The sequence below is a fragment of the Vigna unguiculata genome, chromosome 1 (genome assembly GCF_004118075.2).
Source record: "Vigna unguiculata cultivar IT97K-499-35 chromosome 1, ASM411807v1, whole genome shotgun sequence".
Classification (NCBI taxonomy): Eukaryota; Viridiplantae; Streptophyta; class Magnoliopsida; order Fabales; family Fabaceae; genus Vigna; species Vigna unguiculata.
In genome coordinates, this window is record NC_040279.1 from 38,625,456 (window position 1) to 38,650,675 (window position 25,220).

Below are 25,220 nucleotides of genomic sequence, written 5' to 3' on the forward strand. Positions count from 1 at the left end.
AAAGATAGTATAAAAAAAGAATAACACTAACAATAAATAGAAATTAAGTTTGGATTAAACTTCTACTTTTTTTCTTTTTTTTAGCATAAAACGTTAAATTTCTTAATTAAAATTAGAAGGGAAGAAAAAAGGATTTAAATTTCAAAAATGTTTTTAACACAAGATGGACAACTTAACAACACTTTTAGAAGTATTTAAGTAATTAAAGAATAATAGTTTTTATATTTATAAACAGAGGAAAAAAATAAAGAATAAAATTGTAAACGTAAAGTGCATAAAAAATTATTAGATGTAAAAACCATAGTACCTCCAAACTTTAACACCCAAGTTTGGCAAGGCACGTGAATTTGTGAGGCCAGGAATCACGTGAGTAATCACTCCGCCGATTTACTTAATGGGTAGTAGGTGTGTGCTTCAAAGATTAAGGTTGTAATAAAATATAGTTTTAATAAATGTCAATAAAAAGGTTACAATGAATCAACAGAGTTTTGATGTCATTACTTAAATTATAAATGCTTAGTTATAATATTAAAAATATTATAAATGTATATTTGATATTTCATTATATTTACTTTTAAGTTCACTTCTATTAGTTACGTACTGACTTAAAAAATGTGTCATATATATATATATATATATATATAATACAAATAAATTTTAAAAGTAACTTTTTTTTAATATATAGACATATAGTTCAATATTAATAAAAAAATTGTAAAATATGAATTGTTATTCCATTAGTGCCTTAAAATTTTAAAGTATGGACACAAATCCTCTTTTGAACACATTAAATGACATAGATGATCCAAAATCATATCCTGATTTCTATCGTTCTCCATATGTAAAAACAGATACTCTTTATTAGAACATTTATGGTTTGGTGTAAATTTATCACCATATATGAAACATGCTTCTTTTTCATAGGTGACATTTGTCTAACATTAGAATTTCATACTCTGATTTAGTATTGGTTGATCTAAACAAAGGTAGAAAAGATAATTAATTTTGTAAGTTTGGAAATGTAATAAAATTGTAAAAAAAAAAATACTCTTCAAAATTTATATTTTAATATTGTTCCCAACTGTCTCTAATTAACCAATAATAATAATAATAATAATAATAATAATAATAATAATAAATGTGTGAAAATTGAATTTATATTTTTTTTCTTTTTTTTCTCTAACCTCAAAATTTCAATAGAGAGGTTGGTTGAGGATGAAAAAAAGTGTGAGAAAAAAAAATATAGTATTTGATGACTATGATGTTTCAAGATAAAAAAGAGTACAAGAGTAAAAACGAAATAATTATATTTTCGTTAAAGAAAAAAGTGTTTTTTAATTTTTATATATATATATATATATATATATATATATATATATATATAACGTAGTGTTCACACTGATATGAAACTTAAAAAAACAAGATGAGGAGGAAATTGTCAAAAAGAAAAGTTAAACCAAAACTTTAAATATGAGATATGATTACGATTTTAACATAAAGTTAATAAGAGAAAATTCACTCGCGTGCGCCATGAACTTTTACCTTACGGTGGCTACACGTTTATTCACCATCATATGCCAATTATGTAACATTACTGTGTAAAAGATGAAAGCAAAGTTACTGTTTTAATTTACTTTGTGGCTGCTTTTCCGTCACAAATAATATCCAATTTGTCATAATTTTTTTCGGTTCAGTGGATGTGGATGCACAGACCCCACTTTTGCCTAATGCAAAAGCCATAATAATCCTCCTTCTACATACAATAATTCTCCCCTGTGTTAAAAATCATAAGCTTCTCTATAACATTTTTTATAAAATAAGAAAAAAAGAAACTTTTCTACAAACAAAAAAATTAATTTATACATAAAATGACTAATAAAAAAACTTACCGTAGATTTTTAATTTGTGCGTAAATTAATTTTTACTTGAAAATGATAATTTACTTTCTATATTTCTTAAAAGTATTTATAAAATATCATCAAAAGATAACATAAATCAAACAAATTAACGCCAAATAATTGATAGAGAGGCTCCACATTGTTTGACTAGACATTAACGTTAGTGTTACGCTTAAAACACAAGTGGAGTATCTATATACACAAGATCGATCTGCTTTTAAGGACGTACAATTTATTCAAGCGCGTGCTCAACAAAGTTCAAAATCAAATGAACATGGAGTGATATGTGGGCCTTAAAAACTATATTCCATCATTACATGGTAGATATGCATCTTCATCTTCAAATCATTGCATAATTTGCAAATTCAACACCCACACTTCAGATGAGTGGTGGATATTAATACGTAAAAACTAAATATGATAAGTTGTGCCTTTTCATCACATTGTGTAGCACATGGAACATAACCTTCCAACGTCAAACGCTACCACTAAATTTATACCAACTAGATAATTGGCACTGCTATTTTTCCTACACAAATGGAAAATGTACGACCATGTAACATTCAAATTCCAGTGAAGTTGCAATAGTGATGCAGCATAAAAAAGAGACAGATGAAATGCACTAAATATCTCATGTTTCCTTGAATATACCACCTCCCTTGCCTTAATTTCCGATGGCAAAATCAGGGGTGGCCAAAAGTTTGTTGCATAGCGTCACAGGAAAAACTAAATGTCCCCGTGAAGAATGCACAGCTAAGCCCAATTAATACTCAACAACTCTCTGATGTCATGCCCCATTTGCAGCCAAAAGAAAGAGAATAAAAATAAAACAAAATGTCATCGTGAACTTGCTAAGGTTCTGTTTACATGAAGAACATTGTAGAGTGCAGACACTGCGTCTTTATCTGAAAACACATAGAAAAGCATATGCATTCAGTGTCCCTAAGTGAGAACAAACATTGCTATACAATAGTTTACGGAGCAAATTTCCATCTATCTTTTCAATTATGAGAGGAGTGCGTTTTCATATTAGCATGGCATCTTCTGCGCGCAAATAATCCTACATAGTTTCTGGATTGTTTAAATGATTGGCTTGGAACTGTCTTAAGAGCAGCAAGGACTGATGGTAAAGATTGAGATCGATCCCATCAACGTTTCTACCAACACGAGCTTGCAAAACTACCTAACAAAGAAAAAAGTAGCATGCTCAAATCGTCTTATAAAGACCATTGTTCATGTGAGTGAATGTGTATTACAAAGCACATTATGGATTAAAGTGTGTTTGCAAAGAAACGGAGAGGTGAGCCTTTTTTTTACCAAATCTTGACTAAGAGCATACCTCATTATCAGGTTGGATAAGGAGTTCACCAATGAATTGGTAGACAGAGCCAACTTGAAAGCTAAGGTCCCTCAGATGTTCGGTACTAACTTGTAGAATGTCATCGCCATCAACAATCGTTGCTAGGCACGCCTCTATAGAATATTCACGTAACCTATGGAAGGCAACACAAAAGTTATTGACTGACACTCCACTGTCATCACTCATCACAGTCAAGTGGCAACAACAACCCCCAAAAGATATATAATGGAGCAATTTATTCTGTCAGAATGAAATCATACACCATGTTGTACCAGTAGTGCAGTTATAGTTATAGATAATTAGATAAGGAATTTAAAAATCACTACATGTATTAGGAAGTATATTACATGGTTTAGTATTCTGTTACCTAATTCAGTTTTGAACCCCATTGTTTCAGTTGAAATAAGCTCTCAAAGTGATGAAATTCAAGTCAGTCTTATGCTGATTGTCACGTCAGCAAAAAATCATATCATGCGACGCTTATTACGAAGCCAACAGCTATCTAAGAAGTGAACATAATTGCATCAATTTAAAATCTACAGGTGTTTTTATTGCAATAGGAACTAGCAGGACCAAAACTGAACTTTGGTGAAACTAGAAAAGCCAGAAATGCAATTAAACCTATTCTGTATGTTAGTAGTACACTCCAATTATGCACCCACATGAAGATAAAAGAGATTTATAAATGCCACTCACAGTGATCCATGAATGCAGAGATGATGCATTCTCACAAATAGTTCTTAGTACAAAATATTACAAACAACGGTAGAATTTAAAGAAGTGAATCACAACCAGAAAGTGTGTTCAGGTTTCATAACAGAACACTAATATACACACGATAGTTAACAGATTAAAGCCATCGCCAAGAACCAATACAAAATTAAAATGTATTTTATTGTAGATTGTAGGAATGTTGGGAATGAAAACAGATGAAAATGAAATCCAGACGAACTACATTCAATTCAAAGTAACTTGCAGGGCAATTTTGTTATCTTGTAATGGATACTGAACATATGTTTCTTATATTGAAACGTGTCACTCCAATCCAAGTCTACAGGGCATGATTTGGGGAGATGAGTCAAACTATGTCATATGTTTATAGCAGCTTTGAAATGTTAATATTTGAAATGTAAGACATGAAGTATGGCAATTACTACGGAGCTGGTTAAAATCTTCAGGCAGTTTAGCATTCTCACGTAACTTCCATCCATAGGATGGACAGTAAATTTACCATACCCAAACTGCCATCATTCCAGAAATCTCAATCTTGGTGTTCCCACTCTAAACTATGGCACCAATTGCTGCTATGCTCACCCTGCTAGCATGCCATTACATTTCTTACAAAAACAGTTCCCCTAGTAATAGTATCAACATGAAATTCACTACTAAAAGTCGTCTAAATGCGCATAACCAGATCTATGGTTTTAAAAAAAACTAACATATGCTGGTTGAATCCCTGAAGTGTTTCCACTCACCATGATTGGCAACAAAATACCAAGAAACGGAATTTTAACATTATTAACTTATATTATTTGACACTTCAATTTGTCACCACGACGACAGTGAATCATCTTATTAAAAAAAGTCACACATACATTGTAATTTGAAAGGTGGAACTCACTTTCCAGTTATTCTGAGCGAAGCTCCTTGCTTAAAAAATGGAGATGACGGATGCAGGTCATGTAAGGAAATCAATGTACCAGATTTTATTTCCAAAGACGCCATCAGGCCACCTGATGACCAGTAAAACTTCCACGTTTGACTGCAGTTAGGCAAACATAACATATGCATAAATTCGTGTTAATGTAAGTTCCATATTACAAAAGCTTTTGTAGCACATCATCTACCTTGAGACAAGCCTCTAACATAGTTCCATATGAAATCATCACAACATAATGATCATAAAACATTTTAACGAATTGTTTCTTTAACAAATCATTATTTCAATAAATTCCTAGTCAATCCAACTTCAGTTGTTCATATTACAGTTATTCACAAGCAATTTCTACATGAGCAGTGGACAGAAAGCGTTAATTACTAAAAAAATTTCATTAGGGATTCTCTTTTATCAAAACCGTAGGACAAATAAAGAAAACATGATGACTACTCCAGTCGTTTTATAACATTTTATATTTAAGAAATAATTTAATTTACATTAAACCATAAATTTGGATTAAGATTTATTGATACATTGTAAATAAAAATCATTCCTGCAACAGTTAACCATGAAAAAGACACATTCTTACCGCATTGAATAACATTTCACACGGTTATGATTATACATAACTAGCAACTAAAACTAAAGCTCACTCATATTTATTAAAGGTTCAGGTTAATCCAAGTATGTTTTCCAGTCCATCAATTATAAAAGGTTTCAATATGTATTTCTACCCAAAAATATTATGGTTTTTATATTTTAGTCCCTGTAAAAAATGTATTCAATTTTGGCCACCAAAAATGTCACAACTTTTGGCCTGAGACGGTCACCCTTCCACCTAACACATTTTCCCTATATCTGCCATGCTTCCCACTTTTCTAATCAAAGAAATCTTCGTTGTACTCTCCATAGTATAATGACCACTTGACCAGCATCAAGAATGAATATAAAATCTCCAACCAGTCAAATCCATCATCTTCTCCTCCCACCATATTACAGCTTAGCTTACAGAACCAAAAGTGAAATGTCTGGCTTGGTAGAACAATCAGTTATTCCAGTCTCATACAGTGCACTCCAAACCGGAAATTTACACCGATAGAAAAACTGAACTAAATAGATTTTCAACAAAGCGCCGTCGATGAAAATTCAGGCCACTACCAATATCTCCTACAACCAAATTAAGCGGCTAAAATCTCCAACGGCTACCAAATTAATTTAGGGAAAATCATTCAACTCCATTCCACTAGACTGAATCTCTTCAAACAAAAATGCTTAAAAGGTTAGCAAGCATTAAGTGCATTATAAGATGAAAACTCAACGAGAGAAAACTTAGAAAGATTAAACAACAAAGAATCAACCTCCACAGTGATGCAAGATTGTATAACAGAACAAATTTTCGTAAGTAACATTGCAATACAAGGTTAATTCCCTTTTAACTTCCTAAACAAAATTAGTCATAACGAACAAACAAACATTAACAATAAATAACACTCACAACGATTCGTTAATGGCTAACAGTCTTCAATCGTTTAGCCCAAATAACTTGCGCTTTGAAGAAACCGAACTTCTGAGGCAACAAGAAGAAGAAAGAGGTTACGTCAATACAAAATAAAATTAAAAGCAATGGAGTTTTTGAGAATGAGAAACGTACAATGGGTTGGGCCATAGCCCCGTGACCCACATGAGAGAAATTAATTGATATTGGCACTCCCTATTTATTATTTGAACCCCTGCCTTTCGCTTTTACTGTATTTTTGGTGAAAAATATTACTCATATAAACAAGTTTCTATTACAACTACCACTCCACTACCACAGTTTTAAAAAGTTTTAGCCGTTTTCAACATTCAAAAATAATAAAATTTTTCTTTCTAATATATTTATCAAATCCATTATTGCCTTTTTCTTCTAAAATAATGTATTTATGGAAAGCTAAATTATTTTATTATTGTTGTGAAAACAAGACAGAAACAGTATATAATAAAAATGGACATTGTGTTAAGTTTTTAGAAAAAATTAGTAGAATTGGGATTCAAAGTATATAATAGAAATAAAATTTTTTTGTTGTATTATTTTTTAAAATTAATAAAATAAAATTAAGTTTTGGTTGAAATGATTTTTCAGAAGAAAATAAATGCAATAAAAGATATTTATACTTCTATGGCATTTATTTCATTTTATTTTAACATGTCATTTGTGTTAAAATTTACTTATTTTAATAATGTTTGAGTTTAATTAAGTGATAAATTAAGTTACTTTTAATTATGCTTTTATTGTTTTTTAGTGAGTATTCAAAATTTTATATTTTTTAATCGTTTTTTAGTTTTTTAATCTTTTCATTAATGTGAGTGTTAGTTTGTCTTGACACCTTATTTATTTGTCACATATTAAAAAAGGTTAAATCATTTTAGAAGTTCTTATTTTTGTAATAAAATGTTAAATAGGTCATTTTTTTTATTTGACTAAATTGGATCTTTAGGTTAGAAAATTTGTTGCAATTAGGTTCTAAAATAAAAATTGTCACGTGTCAATATGTTGTGTCATGAATGTGAAAAAATAATAAATGTTTAGAGTTATTACAGTTAAATAATTTGTAAGATACTTATAGTTTTATAATTTTATGTTTTTACAATTTTTGTAATTTTATATTTTTGAAATTTTGTATTTTTATCATTTTCTAATTTTTTTTATTTTAAAATTTTACAATTTTATAATTTTATCAATTTGGAATTTAATATTTTGAATCATAGTTCTAACCTTTTCGTGGTAATATGTCTTAATTTTTTTAATTAAATAAAAATCTGAAGTTGATTGGGAAAAATATTCTCAAGGAGAATTGAGTTGGAAAAGATGGAAATCACCACTGCTGAAATGATGATTGGTACTTGCAGTGCATATCAGTGGATGAAGCTTAGGCATTGGCCCCTCGACCTAACAAATTTTTCTACTTTTTATTAACATTTTTTATTTCGGAAATGCTGATATTTTCCTTTCTCTTGTTAATCATACATTTTTTTTCATGCAACTTTTAATATAGAAATAAATTTAGAATCAATTCAAAAGTAACACTATTAAGACTCAATTCACTGAAATCTTCTTTGGGAGATTTCAATTCCAATATGAATCAATTGAGAGGAACAACTTTCTTAAAAAAAAAAAAACTACCGAAAAAAGAAAGACTAGAATGATTAATAGTACGGAAACTCTAAATAGTTGCTCTCAAAGTCCAACAAAAAATATGTTAATGTGACAAGTTTCTAAAAGAGAATGGACAAAATTTTCATTCGAAATATCAGAGTATTTCACTGGAGGAGGGGTCGATCATAACCTATTTGTTTTCCTATATCTGAACTTTACATATGTTTGAAATTTGACCAGACAAATACCGTCTACAATATCCTACCAAAACTTCAAGCTGTCTCATGAATGGCACCATTGAAACTATGATTTCAACACAAGTGTTTTGGCTCCAACATATTTCACCAGCTGCTCAACTGTTTCTGGATTTTAGAATTGTGAGATGACCTACCACCTTTGTCTTTGTAGGAATTTCTGCCTCCAGTAGTCTTATGTCCCTTACGAACTGCTGCCACAGCACGTCGCCTTTGCTTATTCAAGCTCTTGACGAGTTCAGCTTCATTTTCCGTTGCTTCTTCATTGTCTTCCTCCTGTGAATCAAAATTACCATATTGAGGATATGCATAACATTCATTGTTAACAAGCCATATACACGCTATTTCCCAAAAAACATCATGGATTAGCGTTTAAGACTATAAATTTTTGAATTGAATATTATGAAGGGCAAAAGGAAGCAGTACAAACATAGCATTGAGATAACCACCCGATAATAAAACATTGCTCACATTGTCATTTGCATCTTCCTTTTCAGATCCACTGCTTTCACGTGCTTCACAACTCTTCTCTTTCCACTGACTTTCATATCCCTCATTCTGATTAAAACAAAATAACAATCCTTCAACCAACATTGCAGAATTAGACTTACACGATTAATAAAATAAGCTGAAAAAGTATGGCAGCGTATATACGCCTGCTCGTCAATGGACAAACTATAACTAGACCAAATACTGGATATTCGAATTAGAAATCACAGTTCACTTAGATACTATATTTAATGATATATTCACAATGAAAATTTTCAAGCTCAACCATCTCAAGTGCAGAATGTTTAGCATTGTTCCTAAGTTTTTCAGTATGAATCTGCTAAACAAATACCCATAATCTTCAGCTTGTGCTAACTATTGTTTTACCTCTCTTTACATGTACATCTTTTATAAGTGATGTTATTTAAATAAAATAAATAACAGCACATTTTTACATAGTCCGTGTCTGTTATATGGCATTACCTGTTCCAACAAGTCTGAAGAATAACTACCATCAATAGTGCCTGCTTCATTCAGGTCTTCAACTAAGTCAACCTCTTCACTGTCTGAATTTGTATCACTCTCTGCCTTGCCTTCAATGAACTGCACATAGAGATTTGAATACCTTTGAGGCAACCAAATACAAAAATGAAAGCTTACCAATCTACGCACAATGACTAAAAGCAGACAATTTTATGCTTCAAAATGGTGGTCCATGCTGGGTGTCAGCAGTAAGCCAAAAGAGGTGGAAAATATAGAAGCAAAGTTACGTTGCCTTTTGAAAAATGATCACTATATTTTCTTCCCCATCTCAAAGAACAAAAAAAAAACACTGTACCCTTTGAATATCTTCTTCGTCCTTTCTAGAAAAGCCACTGGCAGCAAGTTCCCTATCTAGAAAACCAGCACTTCTTTCTATCGCAGAAAAACAAGGTTTTCCAGCGCCATCTCTCCCCTCATCAGAACCATCCATATCATCTAAGCTTTCTTCAAAAGAAAGATTGAACCTGAAACAGAAAAGAAGGAATGATATGAAGATGATTATTTTACCAGCCAAATACTAGATCCAAAAACCTTTCAACAAGTTCAGAAACCAAAGATCTATCAGCCATGCAGAAAAAACAGGAGATGAAAATGAGATATGCATAAGATACCAAAAAACAAATGGAAAATGAAGAATATTAAAATTATACTAAAAAACACATGAAAAAAGAATCACATATATACATCTCCACAAAAGGATAATTCACAGTAAAAAATACAGATTGCATATAGTGTATATATAAATGCAAGTCAGATAGAAAAAGATTCAAGAGCATAAATTCAAAAAATTTCCCAACATGCACAACCTTAAAGGAAACTCCTTATTTAATGAAAGAACAAGAGAGTGGAAGACAGATTTAAAAGGATAGAAACTAGCGTGGTGTTTGATTGTGAAGGAAGTAAAAGGAAAGTAAAGTCTAAATTGTTATTTGTAGAAGTCAACTCTTCTCATTTTTCTTTCACGTTCTCTCCAATCAAACAGAGAAAAAAGGATAGTTGTGTGTTGTTTGTTTTCCTCTTTATTTATTTTCTCCCACTTTCATCCCATCCAAACATAGTGTAAGAATCATGAGTCCAGGTCCTTTCACCATGTCGTGATATTTTGCACTAAATGCACTTTCTAGCAAGGTATGCTAACTTGTAATAACAGACTTATCTAATTACTTGCTACTTTACTGAAATTAACTGCAGTTAGGGCAAGTGATGTGAGAATACCATTTATATTTTTCCCTAACATCATTTGAATAATAAAGACAACAAAATATTAAAAGTAATATGCAAAAGCATCTCTAAAGTTGACAAATACATGATTTCAAATAACAACCTACCTTTTCCTGAAAAACTTAAAGATGCATTCAACATCACGGTCAAAGTACCTGAAATAAGGATAAATAATATATTGTTAAACTAGAAATAAAATATACTCTGCTTTTCCATTAAAATGACACTTGGTCATATAACTTCAGCACTGTTTTACTATTTGCAAATTATCAAAATTTTATTTTTACTATGAATATTGATTTTAAAACTTAAGAAGTATGAAACTAATATCCTCATATATTACTTTCGTATGATAACAAAACTTAGATAAATATATAAGGGTATCCTCTAAAAAAAAATGAGAAAAATTCTATTAGCATATTATACTTCATAAATTGAAAAGAGATGTAAAAGTAAATCTAGAAATTGTATTATAAGGCTTAAAATGTTGAATTTATACCTCGTAAATTTAACAACTACATGACTAAATTATAAAAAGGTTCTTTTTCAAGGACGAAGCAGGTTGCACTGTGGAAGAATAATTGGTTTTTTGAACACTACATATTATCCCTTTAAATTCTTAATAAGTTTGATCAAAATGCGAATTGACCTGGAAATTTTGTAAACTACATCAGAAATAACAAGAAAACATAAAAAAATGACATGGTGGCTAGGAAGTGTGATAAGTTGATAACAAGTCAAAAGAAAATCATGACGAAGACTATCACAAAAGGAGACCTTACATCTGTGCATTACGATGTGACACGGATACCATTTGAGGAAAATCAATCATGGTAATTTTTTCATCGTCGTCAATCTACAGTGAATGGAGTTCAAAGCATAAATTAGATACGAAAACCAACAAGCTAACAGAAATACGAAATAAAATTGAGAATCCTCTGTGATCATTATGCAAACAAGTGAAAGCGTACCATGATATTAAATTCATTGAAATCACAATGAATAAGGCCACGCTCAGCCAACCGAACAACTAAACCAATGATTGTCTCAAAAACTGTCTCTGGATTTTGTAACTGCTTCACCTGAACACTGCATTTGAAAAACCAAATAGGCAAATCAAGCAATTGTTTACCAAAACCAGCAAAAAAAGTGAAAGAAATACTAGAAACAATAAAACCAGCTTAAGAAAAAGAAACACAAGAAAAAAAAAGAAAAAATCTTTAAAAGTAGCACAAGTAACGAAGGATACCTACAGAGGATAACCTTGGACAAGTGACATGACTACACAATGTCTATTGTGTTCTACAGCATTTGGAACAGGAAAGCCATGGGTTTCCAGAGCCTGCTCAAGCCGATCATGTGTGTCAGTGACTAGAGAATCAAACAACAATAAAATAATTCAAATATACAGCAACTAGATAGCCGAAAAGGTAAAACCTTCATGAAAGCAAATTCTTTAAGGGCAGCAAGGCGAGACAAATAGAGCCAGTTATAACTACTTCGATGTCTCAAGTAGTCACGCTTAGATTTGACAGCTCTAAAAGAGACTCTACCAAGTCTATGCAACTTCATGGCTAGAACAGTTCCATCTTCACGGGCAACCTCAAATATATCTAGCAGAGCACAAATGGCAACGTAATTAGAAAAAAAAAAAAAAACGTATGAAATATGATTGAATGAAGAGCACGATATTAGAAGAGCATTAACTAAAATACCAGATTCCTTTCCAACACCAATTTGGCGACCAACAGCAACAAACACTCCTTTGTTCACCATAGTTTTAATGGCAAGAAAATCATAACCAAGATAGGTAAGGCGGAATCCATCATCTAAAATCAAATTAAGCTCACACAAATTAGAAGGTCATTCAAAAGAAATATGATCATAAGTGTTCTTTGTTAGTACGAATAATAATAAACAGATTAGAAGGTACCAACATTTAGAAGAGTCATGATGCAGCAACTTGTGCTTGAGCAAATTCTTCAAAACTTTGTACGTGCCTCCATGCCTACAAACATTAACATAAAATTAGTAACAAAAGTGAAAAAAAAAAGAAAAAAAGAAAAAAAAAACATAGTAAAGCGAGTGAAAGCAGAAGAATATTGAGAGGTACTTGAGACGCGCAATTCGATCGATGAGTTCCGTTGGTACGATTTCATGCTGCAGCCGGGGATAATTTCGTTATTTTGAGCTCAAAAGTTCAAAACAAAGGATATTTAAATTGAAATTAAAAAAAAAAAACGGCGTAGGAGAGAAAGAGAGAAAAACTCACATTCCGCATGCCCAGTTCAACGGCGGTGAGAACCCTAAAATCATCTTTGTAGAGATATTTCAACACATCCACGTCAAGCTTCATTCTGAATTGAGGTTAGTGCGCGCGTTTGGTGAGAAAATAATGCACCTTGAACGGGATGGTGGCTTGCGCAGGGCTGGTCGGAGGAGGTTTTGCTTGTGGAGGAGGTGCTGGCGGCGGTTAGGTTGTGATATTTGAGTGCGTGAGGATTTGCCGGTCTGGGCTGGGCTTAAGATGCTGCTGGTGAGAACCGGAGATGTGATGAGTAGTATCCTACAAAGTTTTATTTTATTTAATTAAGTTTTAACTTCAACTTAAATTTGTATATTTTTAATTTAATTTTTATTAAAAAAATCATTCCATTAAATATTTAAAATACTTTTTATTTTGTTTAAGTGATTTGTTTTATTTTTGTTGATAGCCTGACTTTGACTTCTTCTTTTTTCTTATGATTCATTGATTAATTTTTTTTTAATCTTACCTCACTTTTAAAATATTTATATTGAGTTAACGAATGAATTGAAAAAAGTTCATGAAATGAAAATGAAAAAAAATATATAATCACATTTCCTTGTTATTGATTAAATCAAATTAGAGAATACTAGCGTAAACATTAAGTTAATATATTTGTTGATAGCGTTTTGCGTACATATTTTATATATATATATATATATATATATATATATATATATATATATGATATTATATAAGTATATGATGATAATGTAGTGTTATTAATTTAATATATAAAATAAAATTATATTTATTAAAAGTAAAATAAAAATAAAATATATAAAAAAAAGATAACAATGATAAATAGGGAAAAAAATAAAAATAAACGTTTTTATAAAAAATTTATAAAAATAATAATCAATTTTAAAAAAAATTAATAAATAATTATATTTTGAAAGATAAAATTGAAATTTTAAAATGTAAACAAAATAAAAAATCTATTTATATATAGGTATAGATATTAATAAGAAAAATATTTTAAAAATGTCGTTTGAAATCGAAAGAACATCTTCATTTTATAAGTTCGACTAACTCACTTATTACTGAAAAGTACTATACTACTTTATTAGTCATAAAAACTTTTTATTTTCAAAATAAAAGTATTTTTATTTTTATAATCAGAATATTATATTTGAAGATCTCGAGCTTATTATCGGCTTGTATTTAGTCAAATATTTTACAATATTAAAAACTCTCTTCAAATATGGATGATAATCTTATATATCAAAAATTTATTAATTATAAGATTAGTGATAACAAGTATAGATAATATTTATCTATTTCCTTAAAAAAAAATGTTCATTACTGGCTCTATTATTATTCATCATGTATTTATGAAAAATATTTTGCGGATCTTTTTATACCAAGCACTCATGAATATCCACATATACTTTTAAAAGTTTAAACTTGGATAAAAAAAATAATTTTTAAGTATAATTTAAATCAAATTATTTAATAAAATGTTAACTTTCATAAATTTGATATTTCTAAAAAAAATTTAAATAAATTGTGTGAGAGTATAATTAATGAGAATTAACGAGGATTGATACTTGAAAAAAAATCATCCGCAGAAAATTCAAATCCAAATCCTGCTAGTTATCATCTCTATAAATGATTAAAATATAGAGTATTAGTAAAAATAAAACTTTATTTTCATTATATTAAATGAGTTAATAAAGTAGTATAGTACTTTTCAGTAATAATTTTTCACTTTTTAATGTTATTTTTATCTTAAATTGAAAAAACCGAGTTATTATTTTTTATTGATTTTAGGAAAATCTGGAGTCAGAATAAAAGAGAAAATCATAATTTAGAAAGAAAAATAAAGGAAGCCATACATGTATTCATCCTACAAGATTTCTTCATATTTCTTCCATCTTATCTGTAAGTATCCTATCTCCAAACCAAACATTCGCGACTCTATTAGAAAGGAAGAGTTTTCTTCTGTAAAATGAAGATCTGCACATAAGCAAGATACTGAAAATTCACGCCTGATCTGGATGAAAAGATATATTTTGTTCACAGATGAATGCTTTTATGTTTCAGACCAATACAGCATGTTATGATCCACATGTGGGTGTCCCACAAATCAGGACATGCAAAAGCATGCGAGAATTGAAGCAAGTGCATGCGTTTTTTGTCAAAACAGCACGAACCCATGACACCACAATAGCAAAAGAGATTCTCAGGCTCAGTGCCACGTCTGATTTTCGTGATATTGGGTATGCCCTCTCGGTGTTCGACCAAATGCCTGTCAGGAATTGCTTTGCTTGGAACACTGTGATAAGGGCACTTGCTGAAACCCAAGATAGGCTCTTGGACGCCTTCTTGGTTTTCTGTCAAATGGTGACTGAGGCAACTGTGGAGCCTAACCGGTTCACTTTCCCATCTGTTCTGAAGGCTTGCGCAGTCATGGCCAGGTTGGAAGAAGGGAAGCAGGTTCATGGGCTGGTTCTTAAGTTTGGATTGGTGGGCGACGAATTTGTTGTCACTAATTTGCTAAGGATGTATGTGATGTGTGGGAGTATGGAGGATGCTCATGTTTTGTTTTATAGGAATGTTGAGGGTGTTGAAGATGTGAGGAGGTTGGTGAGAGAGGAGAGGAGGGGAGAGTTTAATGTGGTTCTGTGCAATGTGATGGTTGATGGGTATGTAAGAGTTGGGAACCTTAAGGCTGCTAGGGAGTTGTTTGACAGGATGGCTCAAAGGAGTGTGGTTTCTTGGAATGTGATGATTTCTGGGTATGCTCAAAATGGGTTTTATAGAGAGGCCATAGAAGTGTTTCGTAGGATGACGCAGATGGGAGACATGTCGCCGAACCGGGTCACTTTGGTCAGTGTGCTGCCTGCGATTTCTCGTCTTGGAGCGCTCGAGTTGGGGAAATGGGTGCATTTGTATGCAGAGAAGAATAAGATTCGGATTGATGATGTGCTTGGTTCGGCTCTGGTTGATATGTACTCCAAGTGTGGGAGCATTGAGAAGGCTATTCTGGTATTTGAGAAGCTACCTCAAAACAATGTCATAACATGGAATGTTGTTATTAGTGGTCTTGCCATGCATGGTAAAGCCAATGATGTGTTTAATTATTTGTCGAGGATGGAAAAATGTGGAATATCCCCGAGTGATGTTACGTACATAGCCATCTTGAGTGCGTGTAGCCATGCAGGCTTAGTGGACAAGGGAAGATCATTTTTTAATGACATGGTTAACAGGGTTGGATTAGAGCCTAAAATTGAACACTATGGATGCATGGTTGATCTTCTGGGTCGTGCTGGTTATCTTGAAGAAGCAGAGCAGCTTATATTGAACATGCCAATGAAGCCAGATGATGTCATATGGAAGGCTTTACTTGGTGCTTGTAAGATGCATAAAAATATCGAAATAGGTACGCGTGTTGCGGAGGTTTTAATGCAATTGGCTCCTCATGACAGTGGGGCATATGTGGCTCTCTCCAACATGTATGCCTCAACAGGGGATTGGGGTGGAGTTGCAGAGGTGAGGTTAATGATGAAAGACATGGACATAAGAAAAGACCCTGGATGTAGCTGGATTGAAATTGATGGTGTTACTCATGAGTTCCTTGTTGAGGATGATTCCCATCCTAGAGCCAAGGACATACACTCAAAGTTGAAGGAAATTTCAAACAAGTTGAACTTGGAAGGTCATATGCCAGATACCACACAAGTGTTGCTCAAGATGGATGAGAAAAACAAAGAAATCGTGCTGCACTACCATAGTGAGAAGATTGCTGTTGCTTTTGGCTTAATTAGTACACCCCCGAAGACATCACTTTGTGTTGTGAAAAATTTGAGAATTTGTGAAGATTGTCATTCCTCAATGAAATTAATCTCAAAAATCTATGAGCGGAAGATAGTTATTCGAGACAGGAAGCGCTTTCACCATTTTGAACATGGTTCGTGTTCTTGTATGGACTACTGGTAGACTGCTAAACCTTGCTGTGTGTAAATGCGAATGTCTATTATATATCCTAACTTAAGCTAACTTCCTTTACGTCTTTGTGAATATAGCTTTTAAATTTAATTAATTTATATCAAAAGTGCCTCAGAACTAAACGCATCTCTCTTTGTTTCAGTCCTAATACACTCGCAAGTGATTGTATTAAATGTATAATAAGACTTCAAAGTTATTTCATTTAATCATCTTCTTGCGCTACTATTATAGTTTTTTCTTTCTCTCTTATTTCTGACGATTGATAGATGCAGGGTCACAATTGGTTATAATTCTTAATTCCCCTAAAACATTATAATATGGCATTATTGAACTATAGGTATAATCCATTAAATGTCATGAATTTAAAACATGTAATTCCTGACACATGATTTGGAGATATCATTCCATGACAATTATTGACTATTTGATATTTTGACCGAACTTATAGTTTTTACCATTTTGAAAGAATTTCCATAGAGGTGAGAAATTACAAAATATTAATTATTTTGAAATTTTTTTCATAAACGTTAGAAAATACTAAAATTTTAATTATGTGTCTTGGTCCAAGTACTTTTATTTTTGTCAAACATAATTATCTTCATTTTATCTTTTGTTGTGGTGACCTAAAACTAATTGCATTATTAATATAAATTACCTCCACCAAGGAATAGCCATGCAATTGTAATGTTTTCACCAAATTCAATAACATCAAATCAACGATCTTTTAATAAATTTTGATACAATTTCTATATTATACCACGCCTCACACACATATGTGCAAAATCTTTGATGTAATTTTTTCTTCCAACCGATGTGGTTGTACTCATTAAATGAGCCTACTAAAATAGATAATTATCAAGATGTGATATAAGCTTTGATAGTATCTCATACGTCATTTTAAAATTAATTGACATTAGGTGAAGATGCCAACCAAATACAAGTAACACTCCAAGAATTCAAGTATGCATGTGAGCCTTCCTAACAATAATAGCATGCAAAACTCTTAATTATAGAACTCTTGTTTGATATTAAAATCAAATTTTTAAATATACATTATTTGGTTGACATTGCTTTTTGTTGACCATACTTACAACTATAAACATTTTCAGATACACTAACATGCTACAAATATAAACAAAAACTAGCATCACATTAAGTTTTATTAAGTTTGAACATCATGTCAAGCTAGATAATACAAATATTCCTGAAGTTGTTTAAAGTTCTTTTATCACTGTCTTTAAACAATACAGTGATTCTAAATATAGTATTTCAAGAAGAGTTAAAGGATAAAAACAATTTTTATTTATAAATTTAACAAATTTCATAGAAAGTAAATTACCATAAAAGGCACAGAAAGATCCAGGTGTCTACTATACAGTAAAGTTATCGACATTTACTGTACAACTCCTGCAATCCAAACACCTTTAGTGCTTTGCTTTACTTTATTTCTTGAATAGATACCATACAAAATCATAACTCAGAATCTTTAACAGCAGAGATTCAATGTCTACACAAGACGAGAAGGTTACCACAAAATTTCTTTACCATGATTGACATTTGTAATCGAGAAATATATCTCGGTGGGTCCATATAAAATATTTCTAAAAATGATATATTTTTTTCACATAATTAAATTATGTTAATGGTGGCATAATTCCTGAAACCATATCAAACCGGTCGGTCCAACTGAATAGTCAATTATTTTATTAATAAAATTCAAATTTGGGTTATTATTTTATGATATTTATTCGACAATTAATTGTTATACATGCGCGATTGGACTAATGACCTACTCATCGGTCACCTAGTCCCTTTGTTAGTTGATCCACGAATTAGGTTTTGAAATCCAAATACGAAGCCAATGATATAAAATGCCCTATAATATTCTATCATCATATATCAATTCACAATTCAAAACTTCAAATTAACATTATGCCTCGTAAATCCTTCTTTTTTTGTTTTTTTAGTACATTACATTGCTGCAAACTATGGTATAGACTATGAAACGATGACTAGGAGGGGTATAACACAAAATCTAAGATATTATACAATAGTGAGCTTTCAATTCACTTGAGATCAACCTTTGGTTCTGATAATGGTGATAGATCCTCTACCCTGAGTTTGAATCCTGGTAAGGGCTGCCACTGCTTTACCTGAAATACCAAAGGCACGATTTGAAATGCATGAATGAGTGAAAGAATCTCCTACAGGGTGTGGAATTGGCTTTGATGGACTCATCAGCATCTGGTGATTTATATCTTTTAGGGTTGTTTCCCCTTCAACTCCTCCTGGCTTCACCAACTCAAATGGATAAGCAATTTTCTTCCGGTGACCCCCTGAATAAGAACCAGTTGCAAAAATGAAAAAAAAAAAGATGAGGAAGGTATGAACTACTAAATCAAGTAAATCATCTTTTTTCTGTTCAAACAAGAGAAGAGTGAAAGATTATTATGTATGTTGTTGTTATCTAATCTCAAATTATTATGTGATAAATTTATTAATTTTCCGATTACTATCTTGTTTTGTATAATTTGTGATCAATTAAGAGTGTAAAATTATTTGCATTGTGTGTAAGAAATTAAAACTCAAAAGAGCATGTGGTACTTATGACAGAAGCGTCACTTTCATCTGAGTCTCTAGATGCATAGCTCCTCTGAGCAGAATCAAGTTTGATTGCAGCTCCATGTTTATCATTTTGTGATGATGGTAGCTTCATAGTGCTGACGTTCTTATGGTCTGTAAAGAAATAATTTGCATGTCAGTGGTGGGTATGTTTCAATTGCTATCACTGCTGCCAAAACTAGAAGCAAAATTATAGGGGGAAAAAATGAAAGGTTATGCTGGGCATTTATTGCAAAATCTAAACTCCTTTTATGGACATATGGAATCTCTAGCCAAGTGGTAAAAGAAAAAAAGAACAGAGTAGAGAATGATAGCCATGAAAATCATTTTGCAAAATCTATCAAGTTTAGGGCATACCATGAAGGATTTGAGGTGTTGAAGAGAATGCTGGAAACAAGTCTTTCTGATCAACCAAATACTGGGTTTTCTGTGATTAGTAAGTGAACATCTTTCAAACACTTTGACTACAAAGTAACGGTTGAGAAAAAGTAGAGAACATGAAAGCATACATATACATAGTTAACCTTTTGATCTTGAGAGTAGGATGGTAAGTTGTGGTGCTTGCACCAAATACCCCAACCTGCAATAACATCTTCAAGGTACCCAGTTGAAGTTTCAGCTGCAAACCAAGACTCTGCTTCAGCAGCAGCAACAACAACATGGGTCATAATAAACAAATAAGATGAGAAACAATGAGAAACAGCATTGTTTGTAGTCCAAAAAAGGAAACAGAAAAGGATGACATATATACCAAGACTCAGATCTGAGTGAGTGACTCCAATGTCCAATTCCATGGAGGCAAGGCAGTGAGAAGACAAAGTATTGAGCATCAAGGTCCTCTTGTATACAACATTCATACAAGTGAACAAAAGGACTACTGTGTTTCACTTTAAATTATTGTCATGGGGCCCTTGTAAACTCTGAAAATACCCACCTACCTAACCATACATTAGTCAATGCAAATCAAAATAATAAATGGGCCACATTAATTAGAGTGTTGATTATGCAATGTCACTGCAAGTCGATCAAATTTTTGGTCTGATTCTGTTCAGGAAGCTCCTTTAATCACCAAAACAAAATAAACAAAACGCTTTTGGTCACCTCCAAAATATGCACCTTTCCTATGGTGGAGGATGCTAGAACAAGACCAACAATAACGTGACATCATAAAGGATTAAAAGGTGATGCATCTAGAAAAAGATTAAAAGGTTACTTGATCTCAAGACTTCTTTGAGATCATGCATCATCTTTAATTCTTGTTCATGTTCCAATGTTGACTGCAGAAAGGTTACAAACGCCTAAAGAGAGACATGAGATGAGAGTTCTTTTAATTTCAACTCTTTGAAAATGTTTTTCAATATTTAGGTATTAGAGCTGTTATTTTACAAGTTAAGCAACCCACACAAAATTAAACTTTAATATATTATGGTTGTACAAAGTTGAACTAACCACTGTACCCAAAAAAAGAAAAAAATAGTTGAACAAGAGTTGGAAAATGGAAAGAAAGTGAACAATAGTAGGCTATTCTCAAAGGAGATTCAAAGCATCACTATCTGCTTTTCTAATTTGCTATATATCTTTTTCTTTGGCATAGTTTTTCAAAGCATGCATCACACTCTTCTTTTCCTTATTCGTTTACTTCTTTTTCTTTAGTGTAGTTTTTTTTTTCATCCCTGTTCTCTATAGGACAAGGAACACAAATGAAGCCACGCCTAATGCTTTGGCTTTTGTAGCTTCTCCTAGTTCAGCCTTATTTTTTTTCTTTTTCTTTTATCTATTCCTTTTTATTGGTTATATTCTTAAATACTTTCTATTTCTTTACTTTTTTATTGGATTTATTTTTCTTAAATACTTCATTTTTTTCTTGAATAGTTTAAGTTGGTAAGGTAGGTGGTTATATTAGTAACCACTGCAAGAGTAGAGAGAGTGGTTGGTTTTGCAGTGATTTTTTATGTGAAGATGTGAGGAAGAGAAAGGGCGAAAATAACAGGAAAGAAAAAGTAGATAAGGAAATAAATATCAATTTGACATTTTGACTTAAAAGACACTGCATAAAGGAAATAAAGAATCTTCCATTTATTATTTTCTTATCCTGAAATGTCCTATGGAAATGAGCACTGCTCTTTATACAGATAATTTTTTTTTATAATAGTTTGTGCGCAAGGAAGAAAGTTATGATTTAATAAACACTATGTCATTGACATATTCTTTTCATTTTAAGACTTCTATTACTAGGACACAGAAGATTTAATATTTTACATATCTTTCTATAATAATAGTTAAACAAGTCCAAATATGATACGAGCCTAAAACATGCATATATAATAGAGATGATAATTAGTAAAAAAAAAATCCTTATATCTCGTCTTTATATTTAATGATATAAAAAATTGTTTCATTTTCATCAAATTACAAATATATTTATATACATGTATTTGTATGTATTTTATTATTATTTCAATATTAATTAATTAATTTTATAGAAAGATAAAAATTATAATATTATTAAATATTCAATATTAAAAAAGTATATTTTATTTTTAATATCAATATTTACAAAGAAATTATAATTGTATAAATTTTAAATTAGAATACCAAATAATAATTAAATAAAAGTAATATGTAATATTAAATAATTAATAATAAATAAAATTTCATGAAAATCAAAATATTTCTCATTTTTTCAAATGTTAATGAAATGAAAAATATTTTTAAAAACTAAATAAATAAATATTCAACATTAAAAACAGTTCAATTGTCCTTTTATTTTTTTTTAAATTTTAATCAAATCTTGTTTTTATACACTAAAATAATTATACTATTTCAACAAAATTACACAAAGAAAAAATATTAAACTAATAATAATTTGAACGCTGATATTTCATCTTTTTAAACTTTAATATATGTTAAACAAAATTCAAGAAAATGACATTAAAATATTATATTATAGTTAAATGAAGCGTTTTTACACAATTGTGATGAAAAAATGACAGTTAAAAAAATGAGTTGGAAAATATAAATAGAAAATACCTTGAAGATTTGAGAACAAATCTCCAAATATCTGAGTAGTCAAACCATTCAGAGATAATGAAATTTATTTTAACAAAATAAAAGTTCTTCAAATGAAACAAAAATATTTATCAAAGAGAATAAAAAAGATAATTCTTTTTATATTACCTTATAAACGAAGAGTTTATACAATTAACTATTTCAAATAAAACAAAAATGAATTATCTAAGAAAATAATGAAGATAATTTTTTTATATTACCTTGAAATTAAGAATCAAACATTCTCATATGAAAAAAGATAATCAACAAATAAAAATAATCAAATGTAAGACTTAAAAAATATTTGATTAATTAAAATTGATAATAAATTATTTGAACATAATTACACACTAAAAATAAAAAGGTATAATTAAAATTGTGAGAGAGAAAATATCTTGCAAATGGATACATAACAGGACAAACAATCAGAAAGGAGGAGAAAAAAATGTATACAGAAAAAATATTACAAAACTAAAAACTAAAAGAATATTCTTTTAATAATATATGTGTATATGGTTACCTAATAAATTATAGATACTTTAATTAATCATTTACACATGAGGAGGCAGATGTGTATACATTCATCCTCGTCCCCACACCACCTGTTGAAAAAATTAAGTATGATCAATATATGTATCCATCAATGGAGGATTCCTGGTTAAAATAGAACCGAATAGAGCCGAGTTAAGACGCGTTCACCTCTATTACTCAATGATACATCAACATTTTCCATTATAATAACTTTTGATGATATAATTACCTTTTTTTTCTCGTAACTTTTTCATTTTCATAAATAAATTTATAGATGCAACATAATGAAAAGGAAACTTAAGTTTCCTAGAACAAATGAAAGAACAATGTTTTGGTAATTTCTTCTTGTACATCCATAATTTTAACTTGCATATCCATAAATTTGTATTTTTAATTATATAATTTGGATTCTAAATTTTATATTTTGAAACATACAATTTGAAATGAATTTTGTATTTTATATTTTGAAATATAAAATATGAATACACTGAATTGTATAAAAACAAAATATATTTTTATTCTTAAATATACAGAGTGAAATTTTTATTTTTTATATTAGAATTTACAATCCAAAATATTGTATTTTAAATTGTAAATTTTGGATAAAAGAATTTATGACAGTACATATTGAAATTGTGAAAGTACATAAAGAAGTGACCCAAATTTTTATAGGAAACAACACAATAAAAGTGTGTTCATCAACTTCATGGACTCTATATGATCGGTACAAAGCATGTTAAAGTAGTTTTAACCTGCTTGCATGAGTTATTTTGTAAAGCGGCTGTCTTTCATGTTACATTGTGTATCAGGATATAGGATAGTAGTTTGTGTCAGAATTAAACAAGATTCAGGAATAATTATTTCTTTATATGGATAGGATATATAATACATAGGTATTTGATGAAAAAAATAAAAATATAAAAGTTGCACGTACCTTATTGTTTTTCCTTTTAATCTAACTTACCTTATTATTTTTCCTTTTAATCTAACTTAAAAATGTACAACAAAAATAACAAAATTAACCGTGTACAGATAGAGAAGGGTAAGGTATGCAATTCAAAGCCTAGCTAGATCCGCAAAATTCAGGCTAACATTTGCAAAAATTGTGTAGTTGTTCAGGTGTGAAGAACATGCATTAAAATAAAGCAAAATAATTATTGCAACATTGAAAAACATCGTGTTGTTATTTTTTTTAGAATGTATTGAGTGCAAGACCTACTATTTTGAAACTTAAGTTGCACTTAATTAATTTCAGTTAAAAGGTAAAAAAAAGACTACTAAGCTAAAAGCCTATATAAGGAAAAATTTACATAGTCAAAATAGTTATAAAAGCTTAATGGCTTAGGATCAAGTCATAAGTCAATCTATCCGAATTAATCTAAGATCAAGATAAACAGAATTGGATCATACCTAATTTGGCTCAAATCTACCTTGGTATTAGTCGACTTGGCTAGACCTTTCAAGTCAGGTTAGCTCAGATTGACTTTCAGTTCGTGCGAACTTGAATCGACCTTCAAATTGGACAACTCGTCTCGACCTTTAATCTGTGTTAATTTGGCTACAACTTTAATTCGGACTGATTCATTTCAACATTTGACCCAAGTTAACTTGTCTCGACGTTCGACCTTGGCCAAATCATCTCAACCTTCAGTCAAGACTGACTTATCTTAACCTTAGACCCAAGTCGACTTAACTCGACTGTGAGCCCAGGCTTATTCGGCTCGAATATGGACATGAGCCGACTTGACTCAACTATAAATTAGGCCAACTTGGCTTGACCATAAATCTAGACGAACTTGAATTGACATTCAGCCTGTGTCGACTTAATTCCATCATTGGTTAGGGCCACCTCATCTCGTCCGTCACTTGGACCAACCTGTCTAAAACTTTAGCATCAAACAATCAATCTAGACCTTTGACCTGGGATATTACGCTTTGACCTTATGTCCAAGCTGACTCGTCTATATCAAATTGACACCAATAAAATCTTTAGTTTTTTTTTTCGTAAAAATCTAATTCATTTAATTGTAATATTTTTTTTAAGAGAATTCAATTGAAAGTTATAAAGTGTTGTAAATTGACAATGTAAAATATAGAAAGTGATAACATTTGTAAAAATCTATAAACTTCATTATAATTAAGTGGGTAAAAGAATTGTTTTTGGCTTAATTCATTGAAATGTGACCATTTTAATTCAACGGGTTT

At 30.7% G+C, this 25,220-nt stretch overlaps 3 protein-coding genes and 1 pseudogene across 4 annotated transcripts; 1 reads left to right on the plus strand and 3 right to left on the minus strand.

Moving 5' to 3' along the window:
* Positions 1–2,516: 2,516 nt before the first annotated feature.
* Positions 2,517–6,507, minus strand: LOC114178128 (CST complex subunit TEN1). Of its 2 annotated transcripts, none has more exons than XM_028063858.1 (4): positions 6,411–6,507; positions 4,880–5,020; positions 3,238–3,391; positions 2,517–3,081 (listed from the first exon to the last, which is right to left on the minus strand). In XM_028063858.1, the coding sequence occupies exons 2-4, from the start codon at positions 4,981–4,983 to the stop codon at positions 2,959–2,961; spliced, it is 381 nt and encodes a 126-aa protein (XP_027919659.1). In that variant the 5' UTR covers positions 4,984–5,020; positions 6,411–6,507; the 3' UTR covers positions 2,517–2,958. The 2 variants fall into 2 exon arrangements, with proteins under 2 accessions (XP_027919659.1, XP_027919667.1); XM_028063866.1 differs by having other exon boundaries at positions 2,946–3,077.
* A 1,619-nt stretch (positions 6,508–8,126) lies between these two features.
* Positions 8,127–13,116, minus strand: LOC114173423 (serine/threonine-protein kinase rio2-like). The gene is made up of 13 exons (XM_028057812.1): positions 12,831–13,116; positions 12,672–12,718; positions 12,496–12,566; positions 12,274–12,387; positions 11,996–12,171; positions 11,812–11,900; positions 11,530–11,647; positions 11,341–11,414; positions 10,666–10,713; positions 9,633–9,801; positions 9,278–9,397; positions 8,777–8,863; positions 8,127–8,581 (listed from the first exon to the last, which is right to left on the minus strand). The coding sequence occupies exons 1-13, from the start codon at positions 12,912–12,914 to the stop codon at positions 8,393–8,395; spliced, it is 1,386 nt and encodes a 461-aa protein (XP_027913613.1). The 5' UTR covers positions 12,915–13,116; the 3' UTR covers positions 8,127–8,392.
* Positions 13,117–14,702: 1,586 nt separating this feature from the next.
* Positions 14,703–16,874, plus strand: LOC114176150 (pentatricopeptide repeat-containing protein At5g48910). The gene has a single exon (XM_028061093.1). It carries the CDS (start codon positions 14,889–14,891, stop codon positions 16,803–16,805), a length of 1,917 nt encoding a protein of 638 aa, XP_027916894.1. The 5' UTR covers positions 14,703–14,888; the 3' UTR covers positions 16,806–16,874.
* Positions 16,875–18,681: 1,807 nt separating this feature from the next.
* On the minus strand, positions 18,682–20,461 carry LOC114178418 (annotated as a pseudogene).
* Positions 20,462–25,220: the final 4,759 nt, after the last annotated feature.